The 15,186-nt window shown below is 47.2% G+C and overlaps 3 protein-coding genes across 3 annotated transcripts; 2 read left to right on the plus strand and 1 right to left on the minus strand.

Annotated features, from left to right (window-relative positions):
* The first annotated feature begins 3,259 nt into the window (after nucleotides 1–3,259).
* On the plus strand, nucleotides 3,260–5,006 carry LOC4336486 (probable galacturonosyltransferase-like 3). Its single transcript, XM_015781767.3, has one exon. The coding sequence runs from the start codon at nucleotides 3,414–3,416 to the stop codon at nucleotides 4,437–4,439; it is 1,026 nt and encodes a 341-aa protein (XP_015637253.1). The 5' UTR covers nucleotides 3,260–3,413; the 3' UTR covers nucleotides 4,440–5,006.
* Nucleotides 5,007–9,018: 4,012 nt separating this feature from the next.
* On the plus strand, nucleotides 9,019–11,489 carry LOC4336487 (elicitor-responsive protein 3). Its single transcript, NM_001419708.1, has 5 exons — nucleotides 9,019–9,300; nucleotides 9,479–9,544; nucleotides 10,187–10,313; nucleotides 10,608–10,722; nucleotides 11,124–11,489. The coding sequence occupies exons 1-5, from the start codon at nucleotides 9,234–9,236 to the stop codon at nucleotides 11,181–11,183; spliced, it is 435 nt and encodes a 144-aa protein (NP_001406637.1). The 5' UTR covers nucleotides 9,019–9,233; the 3' UTR covers nucleotides 11,184–11,489.
* Nucleotides 11,490–13,190: 1,701 nt separating this feature from the next.
* LOC107278614 (uncharacterized) lies at nucleotides 13,191–13,899 on the minus strand. The gene has a single exon (XM_026024990.2). The coding sequence runs from the start codon at nucleotides 13,729–13,731 to the stop codon at nucleotides 13,435–13,437; it is 297 nt and encodes a 98-aa protein (XP_025880775.1). The 5' UTR covers nucleotides 13,732–13,899; the 3' UTR covers nucleotides 13,191–13,434.
* Between the last annotated feature and the right edge of the window lie 1,287 nt (nucleotides 13,900–15,186).

Below are 15,186 nucleotides of genomic sequence, written 5' to 3' on the forward strand. Positions count from 1 at the left end.
TGTGTCCACAATCCACTTTGCCGCTTATCGAAATCTGATAAGGTTACAAGTGGCAATAAAACACACATGTACTGGGCCGCACATAATTCACCCAGGATTCTTGTTCTAGTATTATTTTCTAGTACTTGTTTTTTAAAAGGAATAAGTTCACCGCTCGTTCCTCAACTTTACGTCGAGTTTGTTTGACATCCTCAATCCCCAGTACCAGAAGTGTCTACTCTTTAAAAGTTTAAAACCATGCAAAATAGGTCCCATGATAGTAAATTGTATATATGAGTGGTTTCGCTAACGTGGCATCCTAATCAGCAAAGAGGGAATAAAAATATATGGGGCCCACTTGTCACCTCACTCCTCTTCTCTTCTCTATATCCTCTCTCTGCTAGGAGCAGGGCAGCGCGGGGCGGATCGGCCACGCACGAGGCAGGCAGGCGGAGTGGCAACGGCCGGAGCAGGTCAATGGGACGAAGCAAGCAACGGGCGGAGTGGGGTGGCAGCGGTAGGGGCACAGAGGAGACCCGTGCAGGACGCCTTCCTCCATGGTGAGCTTGTCGGCGTAGCACCTTGAAGGAGCGAAGCACCTCTAAGAACAATGCGTGCGCGCGGAGACGCCGTAGGGGAGGATGGCGCGGCCGACGGCGAGGACGACGACGATGTGGCGGGCGGGTAGGCTGGCGGAGCTTGCCAGCCACCGCTACGCTCCTCCTATGGCCACCTCCGCGTTGCGGACCCCTCTCCGCCCGCCGCCGGCCTCCCAGGCTTGCTGTCGTGCTCTCCGTCGCTGCTCTGGCCATCGTCCGCTTCGCCTGCAGCGTGCCACCTACCACCGCTCCACTGCCGTGCTCTCCCGCCGCAGCACGTCGCTGCCGCGCTCACCCACCACCTCTCCGCCCGTCGACCATTGCCATGCTCGCCTACCGCTGCTCCGCCCACCGGCCTCCATCGCTGAAGGAGAGAGAAAAGAGAAAAAAATATGTGTGGACCCCACTTTTTTCTTATACATGTGGGCTCTAAATTTTTTTTATTTTGATGACTAGGATGCCACGTCAGTGAAACAAGGGATTTATACTGCTATGGACCTAAATTGTACGGTTTTGTATAGTTTAGGGGTAAAAAAAATTGGTATTAGAGATTAGGGAAGTGTTACCAACTCGATGTAAAGTTGAGAGACGGCTGGTGAACTTATTTCTTTTTTAAAAGAGTATCTGGTTCTCCCAACTCCCAAGCCTTTGGTCAAGAACAGTACTGGGCCGAAACATGGCATATCCGCATATGGACTGAAATGAAATACCTCCTAGACGTACACCCTGGCCCTTGTAAATTTCACGTGATTCTGTTTTTGTGGATTTGACATGAAACAACAATGATATTTATAGGGGGATTTAACTATTTATCACTCCATCCAACAATTTCACTGAAATACGTCATCACATACTCTCCATCACTCGATCCACCAGTTCTATCAAATCATATGGATTTCTAGGTTGTTAATTGTTTAGCAGATACTAAGATTACCTTAAAAGATTTCTTTTTAGTCATTTAAGTTGTTAATTTTTGAATTTCGAATTGCTCATCTGATTGGTTTTAGATTCACTAAGGTGATGGGAATCATACAAATCAGTATGAAAATCAACGTGGATATCCTAAGTACAGGGGCGGATCCAGCATAGGTACTGGGGGGACTCGAGTCCCCCCTACCTCGCTGGATCACCATTGTTAGAAGGGAAGATGAAAGGGGAAGGATATGGAAAAAAATGAAGAGGAGGGGGAACTGACGAAAAAAGAAGAAGATGAGTCCCCCTTAAATCTTGTTCTAGATCCGCCCCTGCCTAAGTAGTACATTGTAGTACATAATTTTAATGCTAAGAAAATGTTATATATTATAACAGAGCTAGTACAATTTGAATATAATTTTGATAAAGTTTACATGTAATTCCATCACAACAGACGGGAATATGTCTCTGTGAAGCGTCACATAACCCTGCTCTCAATACTTGTCAGTCAACAATCAAATAGGTAACCTCCTATCGCAGGGCAGTCAATTATCGACTCGAAAGGAGAGTGTAGATGTGACGAAATGATGTAAAAATATTTTGAAAGAACGAGATAAACTCATGATAACAAAAAAAAAAGTGTTTCAAGGGAACCAAAGAGCATGACACCTCAACAACCAAGCATATGTAGGTATCAAGAGAAAATTCGTTTGTTCCTTTCATTTTACGTATAATAGTGCAAAATAAAATTCAATTAGGGCAAAGAAGACATGCACCAATTGAGACACATTTGGTATAGCTACACGCAAAATCTTTCAGAAATATGAACAGATCTATCATGCATGCTAGATCACCGTTAATAAAAAAGGAGAGGGGAAAGAAAAAAAGAAGAGGGAGAGGAGGAAAAATACTGGGGAGGGGGTGAAGAAGGAAGGAGTAGACGAGTTCCCATCTAATCTTATTTTAGATTCATGCATATGTGTGGAAAACCATATATTTCAAAAGGAGCCTAAAAATTGTCAAATAAAACCTACAAGATGAGGGTACAGAGCGCCTGCGTATGCTTCATCTAGTTCATCGCCGCCCTCAACTGAACATCAAGACTGATCACAAACTTGAATAGAGAAGGAAAATTTAATGATTCCAGATTATATTCTTTCCTAATTTAATTGTATTAACACTCGTGAGAATGATACATGAGATCATCTAAGTCAAAGTCAAATAATAGTGAGAGAGAATGTTAAATTATAAAGGTCCAAATTATTTCTACGGATCGAGAGGCAGCCAATCCAATATGAATGAGTCCTTGGGATCGAGCCAACCATCAGAGTATATTGGTCAGAGATGCACTTGATAGAGGCAGTGGCAAGGGATGTGTGATATGTCTCGTTTGAAGTTTTTTTTTTTCGCGTGTCCACAACCATGCGGCGCGCCCAAACTCGCATGGCTCGCAGCTTTGCTGGAGTCCTACTCGCAGACGGAGGGTAGCATATGCTACAGCCGTACAGCGGCGGTACAGCCGTCTCCCTCTTCCTCCCGGGGTCCCTCATTCCCTCCCTCCCTCCCCCCCCCCCCCCCCCCCCCCCCTCCCCGTCGAAAACCAAACAGAGCGCAGCAACAAACAACCCAAACGCCCGGAAAAACTCGGTATAACCAAAAACTAGAACCCCGAAAAACCACGGGGAAAACCTCACACGTCTTCGTCCCTCCAGCCTGTCCCCGGTCCCCCTCCTCTTAACTCCGCATCATCGCATCCTCTCTCTCTCCCCACCCGTGTCCATAGAAATTCCTCTATCCTTGATTGATTCTTTCTTTTATTGTTTTTTTTTCTCTTCTTCCTCTTGGAGGGGGAGGAGATTTGGGGAATAATCAACGTACATTACCCAGTCTCACACTCCCACGATCCCGTCAAGGGCCGCCGCAATGCGCGTCCTCGCCGTGGCCCTGCTCGCCGCGGCGGTGTTGGCGGCGGAGGCGGCGGCGGAGCTGCCGGAGTTTCGGGAGGCGCCGGCGTTCCGCAACGGCGCGGGGTGCGCGGGCGCGCCGACGATCCACATCGCCATGACGCTGGACACCACCTACCTCCGGGGCTCCCTCGCCGGCGTCCTCTCCGTGCTCCGCCACGCCGCCTGCCCGGAGTCCATCGCCTTCCACTTCGTCGCCTCCTCGGCGTCCCCCGCGCGCCGCCTCGCGGCGCTCCGGCGGGCCCTCGCGGCGGCGTTCCCCACGCTCCCGGCGACCGTCCACCGCTTCGACGCGCGCCTTGTCCGCGGCAAGATCTCCACCTCCGTCCGCCGCGCCCTCGACCAGCCCCTCAATTACGCGCGCATCTACCTCGCCGACCTCCTCCCGCGCTCGGTGTCCCGCGTCCTCTACCTCGACTCCGACCTCCTCGTCGTCGACGACGTCGCCCGCCTCTGGGCCACCGACCTCGGCCCCGACGCCGCCCTCGCCGCCCCCGAGTATTGCCACGCCAACTTCACCTCCTACTTCACCGACGCGTTCTGGAGTCACCCCGAGTACTCCTCCATCTTCACCAACCGGGGGCGCGCGCCGTGCTACTTCAACACCGGCGTCATGGTCATCGACCTGGACAGGTGGCGAGCCGGCGGGTACACCGTGAAGCTGGAGTACTGGATGGAGGTCCAGAAGCAGGAGGCCAGGATATACGAGCTGGGGTCGCTCCCGCCGTTCCTCCTGGTGTTCGCCGGCGAGGTGAAGGCCGTGGAGCACCGGTGGAACCAGCACGGGCTCGGCGGCGACAACGTCGCGGGGCAGTGCCGGGAGCTTCACCCTGGGCCGGTGAGCCTGCTGCACTGGAGCGGCAAGGGGAAGCCGTGGCTTCGGCTCGACGCCGGCCGGCCGTGCCCGCTCGACGCGCTCTGGGCGCCGTACGACCTGCTCCGCCGCCGCGGCGCTCGCGACGACCTCCTCGCCGCCGTCGCCTGACAATGCGGGGCCCACGTCGCTGGAGCGATCGGTTTGTTCGAGTTCGGATCGGTGGCCTCGCTGCTCTCGACACTCGTCGCGAGGTAGGTGTCGGCGCTGGGGCACTGACACTCCGGCCCACTTGGGCCTCCACGAATGGGCCAACATGGCTGAGGTTGGAGTGGCCCTGTCGGTACTGACAGCCGGGCCCACATGTTGGTGATGGATGGCAAGATTTTGTTCGTGAGGGGAAGCTGACGACGCAGCAATGGTTGTGTACAGCTGTCTTTTTTTTTTTTGCCTGTTTAAGGGAATAGATTACCAGATAATTCAGATTCCATTCGTTTTAGACAGGGTTAAAAATTCGTTGTTGATGTGTTCCATAATAAAATACGCAACAAAAAAATATTGTCAAAGGAATATATTTTGGTATGTTTGGAATTAGGGCTATACACTTGTACTAGTAAATCAGATGTTTAGTGGAGATGTTGTTCTTGGGAAACGGGATAAAGCTTTGGTGTAAATGTAACACTCCATTTGTTAATTGCTTTCAAGAACAGCTAATTGGATGTCGTTTCTTGGCGCAAATCTCAAATCAGGGGCTCCAAATTTCAGGAATCTGATCTGACTTTTCCCGCTTTTGTTTAAAGCACTGATTGATCCATGTCATTTGATTAGTGCGTCGGTTTGGTGCCAAGTGAATGGCGGGTGGCTGATGGGCAAGTGCCCAGGTGAATCTTTTGTGTGTAATAAAGGCTTCAAATCCTTTGCTTCTCTGGCGCGCTAGGAAGGAAATGAAAGGGGTTCAGTTGCTTTCTGCCTTTTGCCCACCGTTACTGTCGATGGGAGGCAAAGGGGTGATCGATCACTCGATTGCTGTAGCTGGTGATTGTGATGTTTGTCGTTATAAATGTACTGCTGCTTTGTGAAGGATTACTGTAGGATACACCTTTGCGTAAACTGAGGGACCCTTTGAATCACAGGAATAGAAAAAACATAGGATTCTGAAAGGAATAAAAGTGTAAAACAGATGATTACAAAACATAGGAAAAACATAGGAATGACCGTTTGATTGGACCACAGGAAAAACACAGAAATTTGAGGAGAGATAAAGACTCAAAGGATTTCTTCCATGAGGTTCTACCTTTTGTTAAAATTCCTCCAAAACTTGTATAGAAAGAGGCATTCCATAGGAATTTTATAGGATTTCATAGGGTTCATTCCTTTGATTCAAAGGGCTTTGTAGGAAAAATTCCTATGGAAATAAAATCCTCTAAAATTTCTACGAATTTCCTTTGAATCAAATGGGGCCTGAACCTTGTGTTAAGTACGCCCCTACTTTTGATGGACAGTCTGATCATAGCAATTAGCAAGACAACAGCACATGCTCCATACGGCTTCAGTCGCTGTACACTACACATGCGTCACGTACCGATCTTACGAACGAGTCGACTACACAGTTCTAGCATCATACTTGTACCCTTTTTTTTTCTCTAGAAAACTGGCAACTTTTACATCCATACTTGTATTTGTTTGGTACTAACTGATTGTAACATTAGCTAATTTGCTAGCATTCGGCATCAAGGTTATTTGAGTGGACAGCCGAGCAGCATAACGAAAGCTGCTAAGCTTCAGTCCACAACATTCCACCCGCCAAGTCCATTTGCTATCTTGATCAGGCTTACAACTTCAGGCAACCAAGCAACTGGAGTAGTACGCAGTAGGGGTCTTTTCGATTTCGAAGTAAAAGCCGTTCTTTACCGATTTATCGAAATCCGACTGAAATCCGGTAAAAACCAATGAATTTTAGTCAACACTGTATAGAACCCGGCTAATACCAACCAGTTTTTATAAAGCGAGACCTAACGGATTCACGAAATTCTATTGGTGGTGCTGGTGGTAGTTAATCAGAAAGCTCAGCTTTTCTTCGGCGTCGTCTTCTTCTTGCTATTGTTGCTTCCGACTACTCCATCCGTCTCATAATATAAGGAATTTTGAGTTTTTCTTGTATTGTTTGACCACTCGTCTTATTCAAAATTTTGAAATTATTATTTACTTTTTTTGACTTACTTTATTGTCTAAAGTACTTTACACACAAATTTTTGTTTTTTATATTTACATAAATTTTTTGAATAAAATGAGTGGTCAAACAGTACGAAAAACTCAAAATCCCTTATATTATGGGATGGAGGGAGTACGTCTGATAATTGGGGCCTCGTCTACAGTACAGCGAATGGGGCATCGTGTGAATAGGATTTGCGTAGGGCGCCACCGACAGCCTCGGTTTTTTGCCGGGGCGAAGGACGAGGCCCGACGCACCCGCCGGACCACGAAGTCGCGCACTCCAGTAGACCACTGGTTGGGAGCCTGGGGGGGACTCCCTGCGATGCTACTAGTACTTCCTACTTGGCACTGATTGATGACTCGTAGTAGTAGGTTTGCTAGCTCGGTGATCAACTGGTTTTTTCTTTCTCTGGCTGGTGGCTCCATGAACATCGTCCAACGAGGCATGGTGATGGTTTTTAAAAATGTACTCCCTTGTTTGTCAAAAGAAAAACAATATACTTACTATGTCCAAAAAAACCAACATTATACTAAAATGTGCCGCATCCTATATTCGTTATATTAGGATGCGTCATATCCTAATACAAGGTTGATATTTAGGACGGAGGGAGTAATATAAAATCGATCTTCTCATCTAGCAATATGCCGACGTTGGTGGGTTTAGGAAGTTTTAAAAAGGAAAAATAAAATCAATGGGACATGTTGCCTAACAGCCTGACCTTGTTCCTCTCACCATTCAGTACTATTCTTTATTTTTCATCTCAAATATCGTCAAGCATAAGTTTTAGGGATCTTTTAGTTCTAAAACTTGCTACATCTAACCGTAGTCACGCCAGCATGTTGCGATGACGCATTAAGTTCATTTGCACATAATTTTGGCTTGCCAATGTGAAATGGACCATCTAAGAGCATCCTCAGCGGATGCTCTATCCTATTCTCCATCGAGAAAATAGCGCACAAGGGTAGAAAATCGCACTCCAGCAGATACGCCATTGCTGCCTCAAATCTAGAGTGTCCGCCATCCGGGAGAGAGACATCAAATTTGACATTCCTCTCTTGAGTCTCTTCTCACACCATATTGCAACCGCCTAAGTTCGAACCAAGCTCCCGCCTCTAGCTGGATAGATGGCGTGCAGGGTGCAGTAGTGAGGGTGAAGACTGGAGAGGTAGAAGCTTATCGAGACATGGAGATGGAAATGTGGACGGTGGAGAGCGTCATGCGTTTGCTGTTGCCGCCGCCCACAGCTTCGCCACGCCTGGCTGCCACCTCCGACCATCGCTTCTCTGCCCGATCACTACCTTCGACCATCGCTTCTCCACCCGGTTGTCGGCTCCGACCGTCGCTTCCTCGCCCCACCACCCGACCCCCGTGCCAACCACCGCTTCCTCGCCCCCGCCGTCCGCGCCAAACCCACCACGGCTGCACCTTCTCTGTCCCCGTCACCCGCTGCCTACCACTTCTCCCCTTCGCCCGTGGCACCTCCAGCCCGCCCCCACGTCGCCCCTCCTCCGCCGTCGGCTCTCCACCCCTTCCCTTCCCCTCCCCTCATCATTCCCCTTTCCCTTCCTGTCACTCTCTCGTTCGCTCTCTCCTCCCAATAGGTACGGATAAAGAGAGGAAGATAAATATGTTTGAACGTAAAAATGAGATTACAATACTAGTTGTCTCCTAGTATTTTATATAGTAAATTCGTCATGCAATAAATTTGGACTTTTCAAAATGTTTGTAAATATAGCCATTATAAAAATTAATACAAATGTATGGATAGTTAGAAAATATTACTAAAATATAGGTGGATATGATATAGAGGGTGTAATATAGATGATCTATTGGAGTGAAGAAGAATATAGAGTGGGAATCTTTTTTAGATGACCACCTAAATAAGGATATAGATGATCAAATAAGGATGCTCTAAGCCTCTAACTAGTGTATGGCTAACTTTTTTGTACTTAAAGCATATTAGTGTTCGTGACGTGTATGCAATGGGCACATTTTTGCTAAATGAAAACATCTCTACTATCGCCATCTGACTTCGAATATATGATATGTGCACCTCAAATCCAATGGACTCATATATCAATGACCCACGTTAGACGACAAACTTAACCCTTTGCCAATGATCACTTCTATCAGTCAAAATGTTGAATTTACAAGGGCTTGGCCCATTTGATATTTTTTAAAGTTGTTGGCCCATTTGATCTGGTGACAACGCCACGTGATCATCAGAGTGTACTATTTTCACTATTTTGCTAATGCCTAACGTCGGTCGCCGCGTCGGAGCCAGCTACTGGAGCGCACGCCGATAATGTGCACGCCGACACGTCCACACGCATGGTGACGAAGGCTGTGCCCTCCAATTCCGTGCACCATCCCGACGGTACCGCACGGCACGGCCCACGGTGAGATCGGCTCTGCTTTTTCGCCCGCGAAACCGGCGGGAGAAGACACCCTCTCCTCCCTCTCTCCCCTTCCTGCCGTCACTCATCCACCAGCCTGGGCGACGACGCACCGCCCGCGGCGCATTGACTTGCGCACGTTACGCTGTCGTCGTTTCCCCCTACCACGCCACCTCCATGTTCCGGGGGGGAGGCGAACGCGTCCCGCGAGTCCCACGGCCCACCTCAACTCCTATAAAAACTGCGTTCGGATTGGATCTCGCCGTCTCGCTTCCTGGTCAAATTGTTCGCTAATAAGCATCGATCGAAGGCGAGGCCAGCCAGCCAGCCGGGGCGCCGGGGGAGCTGGGGAAGATGGTGCAGGGGACGCTCGAGGTGCTGCTCGTCGGAGCCAAGGGCCTCGAGAACACCGACTACCTGTGTACGCTTCGGATCTCTGAACTTACCTGACTTCTGGTCTTCTGTAGTAAAGGAGTAGTAGCTTCTTTTTAGCTTTGTCGATCAGTTCGTTTACTGCTGCTGCTGAGAGCCTGAGAGTTGGTCTGAATCTGTGATTTACTGCTGATGAGCTGCGTTGCTCCTGCAAACCTTCGCTGCAGGCAACATGGACCCGTACGCGGTTCTCAAATGCCGCTCGCAGGAGCAGAAGAGCAGCGTTGCGTCAGGTATGTTCCAATACCCTTTCTCATATACTCCTACAATGCAGAAGAAAAATGTTTTGCCTTTTGTGATCATAGTCTAGGGAAGGTTGTCAGGATGGTAGCTTTGTTCAGATAATCTTCCTGCCAACCAAAAGATTAAAACTTCAGATGCTCTTGATAACAGTGCTCATACAGATTGTTTTATCATAGTGCATGAGCCATTTTTCTGAGGAACGACGTGCTACTTATATGGTTGAAACTCTGAGCACTTCAACATCAGAAGGTATCTAAGGAAACTGCAATAATAATACTGTGCACATCGAGTTAAAAATGCAGCAATATCACGCCAAAAGCACATCAACTAGGTAGCATCTCTCAATTAAAGCTCATCAACTCGGTAGCATCTCAATTGTTCACCCATTCTTCACAGCTCACATTGATATGGAGTTATGGACCATCAAATATCAAAAGAAAAATCCTAGATTAATCAATATCTGCAAAACGTATACATGGTTGGGAAATGGGAAATGCCTCTTTCATCTCAATTGCAAAAGGATATGATTTGGACGTGTTTAACACTACTAACGAGTTGCTTTGTTACTGATGGCATGCTCCATTGGGTGGTCCCAACTCCCAAGTGAATGTAACTCGATCCATTCGGTGCAGGTAAAGGATCTGACCCTGAATGGAACGAAACCTTTATGTTCAGCGTCACTCACAACGCTACAGAGCTCATCATCAAGTTGATGGACAGTGACAGTGGCACGGATGATGATTTTGTTGGAGAAGCAACGTGAGTACACCGTTGTATTCTGCTCATAACTAATTATACACTGCAAGTCCAATTGAACTAGAGGTTAATTATTTCTATCTATGCTAGCTTCCATGGCTTTGTTAATATCAAATATCCGTCTGAATATGGGGGTGAGCCCAAACTGCTCACATGTCGGTTATGTGGTCCTGAAATTATATCAAAATCTGTTTTGAGTAAAATGGTCCTCAAATGACTAGTTTTTCCTTCAGATCTATAATCTCCTGACATATTGTAGGATCCTACCTGAACGTTTGCAATATCCATTTCTTTCAGGATTTCTTTGGAAGCAATCTATACAGAAGGAAGCATACCCCCAACTGTTTATAATGTTGTGAAAGAAGAAGAATACCGTGGAGAAATCAAAGTGGGCCTGACGTTCACTCCAGAGGTAATTGTCACATATTCGTGCCCACAGCTCACACCGGGTTTATATCGTGCAATTGCCCACAATGTGCTGTGCCATCTTTTGGGACCAACTGAAAATCTGTGTTAGACATTCAGAAAGTTTTGAACTAGCAGTACTGTTTTTCTTTGTAAAATATAGTATTCTGTATTGCAAAACCTAATATATTATATATATACTCCAAAAGTCCACATGCCATTTTGTAGGTATTATATATGCTAGTGTTAACTTCATGGTATAACTACTAAATACTAATAATTCCTCTTCCTCCTTTTGCCTTTGCTACTACATATTTCTGCCAATGTCTACCCTGAAAATGAACGAGCTGTTTTCCTTTTCCTGATCTGCTGTACATTTTGCTGATATTTTTTTTCTTTTATTCACAGGATGATCGCGATCGGGGTTTATCTGAGGAAGACATTGGTGGATGGAAGCAGTCATCTTGAGGAAGAAGCAGATACTTTGATGTCGCACTGCATCGCTATGGTAAGTCGTGTGCTGGAAGCCTGGAACAAAGCCTATTGAAAAGAGCAGTCTTGTAGAAATACTTCTCATGATTTTCTAAAAGTTGTAATAATAGTGTTCGCCAATATGCTCTATATGTAAGGACCTTGCTTTGATGCCCACTAAACTGTAATAACTATGGCAAGTTATGATGCAACAGAAGTGCTATAATCCTTTATGTGATCGTAATTTCATTGACCTGCTTTTCGAGGATCGTCTTGTTTGACGTTGGACGAGCGACCCTCGCTACTCGGCGTGTTCAGCGTACCATGCGTTTTTTTCCAGCACTCCTTTGCATGTGCTTATCTGCTCTGGCACGTGAAGGGCTCTGCTAAATGCAAGCTCTTACTTTGGTTTGTGTTTCAGCAGTGTTGTTGGACAGTTGATCGCCTCCTGAAGCGTGGCATCGATAGCCACTCGACCTGCCCTTTTTGCGCTCAGAATTTTGAGAGGGCGAACCACATCCTCTTCAACCGCGTGTTCGCTTGGCAGGTCTAGCACCGTGTGTTGTCACTCCTGGTTGGGCTGCCCTCCACCACCCCTCCTCCCCCCACCTTATGGCAACTGGTTTTTAGGTTTGATGGCTATCTTCTAGGGCCTGCTTACTTGAGCATCTTCATGCTGGCTTCGACTCCCTGGTCCTCCTGGTCTCCTGGCAGCTGTGGAAGGAACAAAACTCCTAGGTTTTCGACTCCGCGCTCTTTTCGGTCTTAGTGGTTCCGGAATCCATACTCTTGGAGGGTTGCCTGTGGTCTTCCGCTGGTGTTGCTGTTTTTGGGAGGGCCTGTTTAGTTCGCGAAAAAATTTTTTTTGGTGTTACATCGAATGTTTGACCGGATGTCGGAAGGGGTTTTCGGACACGAATGAAAAAACTAATTTCAAATCTTTTGAGCTTAATTAATCCGTCATTAGTACATGTGGGTTACTGTAGCACTTATGGCTAATCATGGACTAATTAAGCTCAAAAGATTCGTCTTGCAATTTCCCCCTTAACTGTGCAATTAATTTTTTAATCTATATTTAATGCTCCATGCATGTATCCAAAGATGTGATGTTTTTGAGAAATTTTTTTGGGGAACTAAACCAGGCCTAAGGAGTGTAGTGTGGCTCTGCCCCCTTCCCGTTGATTGGAGTTGCATTTAGCCGCCGTAGTAGTTTTTGTTTTGCTAGCTGCAGTTTTTATTTTGCCTTTTCTTCCTTCCCCTCGCATAAGCCTATCTAGCTGATTACGTTGTGTAACAAAAAAACTCATTTTCATCTAATACATTGATGTGCAATTCTTTTCCTCATTCGAAAAAAAGTAGTTTCGTTTACCTTCGCTGCTCAACCAAGATTAGCTAAGTTTTTTTTTTTTTAAAAAAAGGAGCCTAGCTCAGTAATTTTAGGGGGGTGATGAAATAATCCTGTTGCAGTAACAAAGTAATTACACTCATCTATGCTCCATGTGCAACACATAACCATGGTAGTCAGCACTATGCACGTTCTGCCCTGACAGTTCCTGATGATGACTTGGAGTAGTATAGCTTAATTTTCACTCCATAGCGTGAGAGTGTGGTTGTCCTTTGACCTTCCAGCAGCATCTCACTTCCCAATCTCTATGGTCGCACCGATCGATTATCCTAGACTATCAAGCAATTTTTTTTATCTCCTACACGACGTCTCTCACCATGTGACTATGCGAGGGACGAGATAAACAGAGGGGCACTGTTGATTGCGAGCTCGCAAGAAAACAAAAGGACCAGTGGCAAGTAATCATAATAAAACGAAGGCACGACAATGCACCCGCTTGTCCTGGCTCACCATGTCTGTTTGCTAGCCCAGAGCTACATTGCTCGCCATGGTGAAATGACGCTGAGCACCTCGGCCGGAAATCACATGCCAGACCGCCTCAAACCATTGCAGATAGTAGTAGAGTAGTAGCTCACAGTTCACAAAACATCATTGTCATCCTAATGCAAATCATCATTGCTCAAAAGACGCAAGAGAAGGAGGAATGTAATTACATGGCACACGCTCTCGTCTTGGATTCAGAGACTTGAGAGATGTGCAGTGCTAACTAATTACAGTTAAGTCAGTTGCAGACTTGCAGTGATATGCAGCACTGTGTATGTGATTGTATATATTGCACGCCCGCGAGCTAGCTAGCTAGCTAGAGAAATGGAAGCTGGCTAAGCTAGTGAGGAAGAACCTGTGCTAGTTGTGCAGCGGGTTCGAGCCCTGCGGAACCAGCCTCTTGGACTCACCGTCACCGAGCGCCGCCGCCGTATCGCCTGTCCCGGCCACCGTCGGGATCGGGAAGGTCGTCGTCGTCGTCGCAGCGCGCGACGCCGCCATCGTCGTCGTCTTCTTCGTCGGAGCCACGAGTGCGTGGCGCTTCCACGCCGCCACGTCCGCTCTCGTCATCCTGTGGCCGCAGCCGAGCGTGGCGAGCTCCGACGCCAGCAGGAGCAGCAGCGCCGCCAGCAGCAGGGCGGCGCCGGTGTCTCTCATGGCAAGCAGAGAGACGACGACGACGACGGGGAGGGAGGAGAGCGCAAGGCGGTGGCGGCGTCTCTCTCTCTCTCTCTCTCTCTGGGGGCGGTGTTTGTATGGACGCGCGCCAGCAGCAGCAGGCAGCAGCGGACGAGCGGGGTGGTGTTGGGATCTGCGGGGAGAGGCCCGGCTTGTCGCTCATGTGTGTCTGCTGCGTTGCGGTTTAACCGGTTTTCAGCTCGGTGCAGGAGCGTTCAGCTAGGTACGAGAGAGGGCCAATGACACTACAAGTAGGTAGACGCTGGTGCTCTCCTAAATAAGACGGGGTGAACCTTTTTCTGAGGCGTGGATTGATGTTTGTCCAGCTAGCCCGAGATGATTGAGAGGCCGGTGGTCAGCTAACTCTCTGTGGTCGCATGGTGCATGGTGCATGCATGCACGCATATGTGGAAACAGTAGTATGGTTTTGTATCTCAGTGCAAAAAGCTAGCCAAGCTGCTTTGCTTCTGGCTGTATAGCTGAATTACTTACTTGTGTAGATGTCGTGACGGAGAGATATGACACAGTGCCGGTGTGAATTCATCATCTTTTACAGTGTGGCTGTGGGATACTGGGATCTATACCAATCTAATACAGTAGCTTCCCTAGTTCCATGTCGCTGATCGATTTCGATGAAATTAATGCTACGTTTCATCTTTATGGCCACTCTGGCACTCTGCACTCTGGACCTCTCTGGTCCTGTCGATCTCACACTTTCTCAGAAGACAAAAAGGGCCGTTCATCCTATCCGCGATTAACACCACGATCAACACTACTTCGTGCTTGCTCTACAGCGTGAGGCAGCAGCGCCGTGAAGGAGACCGGCCGGAGAACACACACCAGAGAAGAAGAAGGTCGATAAGGTGGCGCAAGAATGACGAAGTAAAATTGGACGATAATAAAAATGAATTGAAATCTATTTTAAAATGAACCTAATTTGTCAAAAAAAATTACCCAGATGTTATTTAGCAATCAATGCAATAAAAAAGCGGCCTACCTTAATCAAAGGCCTCATCGTTTCGCTTACACTTATCTTTTATCCAAACGGCTTATTAGCAATAATAATAATTTGTAGATAAAACTTTTTATAGTATACGTGCTCTTAGCAATTCAAAAGAAAATATAGTATGATAAACTACTGTAAAAATACCCACAAAATTGTCAGGGTTACGGATAAAGCATACCCTCTATCTTACGACTTATGATATATATTGATAAGGTATACCCTCACGTATACGGTTGGTTCCCTTATACGCCGTTAGAAATTTGCCTCAGATTATAGAAAATATCTCTATGAGTTAAGGAATTGCCGAAGTCCTATTCGGAAAGGGTAAAACCTTTAGTATATCGTGCCGGTTTACATATCTCCAAGTTTTACTTGGGGTCAAGGTATTCCACAGTATAAAAGGGACCCCTAGGGAGAGGCAAAGGGTA

This window comes from Oryza sativa, chromosome 4 (assembly GCF_034140825.1).
Source record: "Oryza sativa Japonica Group chromosome 4, ASM3414082v1".
Lineage (NCBI taxonomy): Eukaryota > Viridiplantae > Streptophyta > Magnoliopsida > Poales > Poaceae > Oryza > Oryza sativa.

Bases quoted from the DNA above. Each gene is read 5' to 3' on its own strand.
- LOC4336486 (XM_015781767.3), top strand. From the start codon at position 3,414: ATGCGCGTCCTCGCCGTGGCCCTGCTCGCCGCGGCGGTGTTGGCGGCG.
- LOC4336487 (NM_001419708.1), top strand. From the start codon at position 9,234: ATGGTGCAGGGGACGCTCGAGGTGCTGCTCGTCGGAGCCAAGGGCCTC. The intron at 9,301-9,478 runs GTACGCTTCGGA...CCTTCGCTGCAG, and splicing joins CGAGAACACCGACTACCTGT to GCAACATGGACCCGTACGCG. The intron at 10,314-10,607 runs GTGAGTACACCG...CATTTCTTTCAG, and splicing joins GATTTTGTTGGAGAAGCAAC to GATTTCTTTGGAAGCAATCT.
- LOC107278614 (XM_026024990.2), bottom strand. From the start codon at position 13,731: ATGAGAGACACCGGCGCCGCCCTGCTGCTGGCGGCGCTGCTGCTCCTG.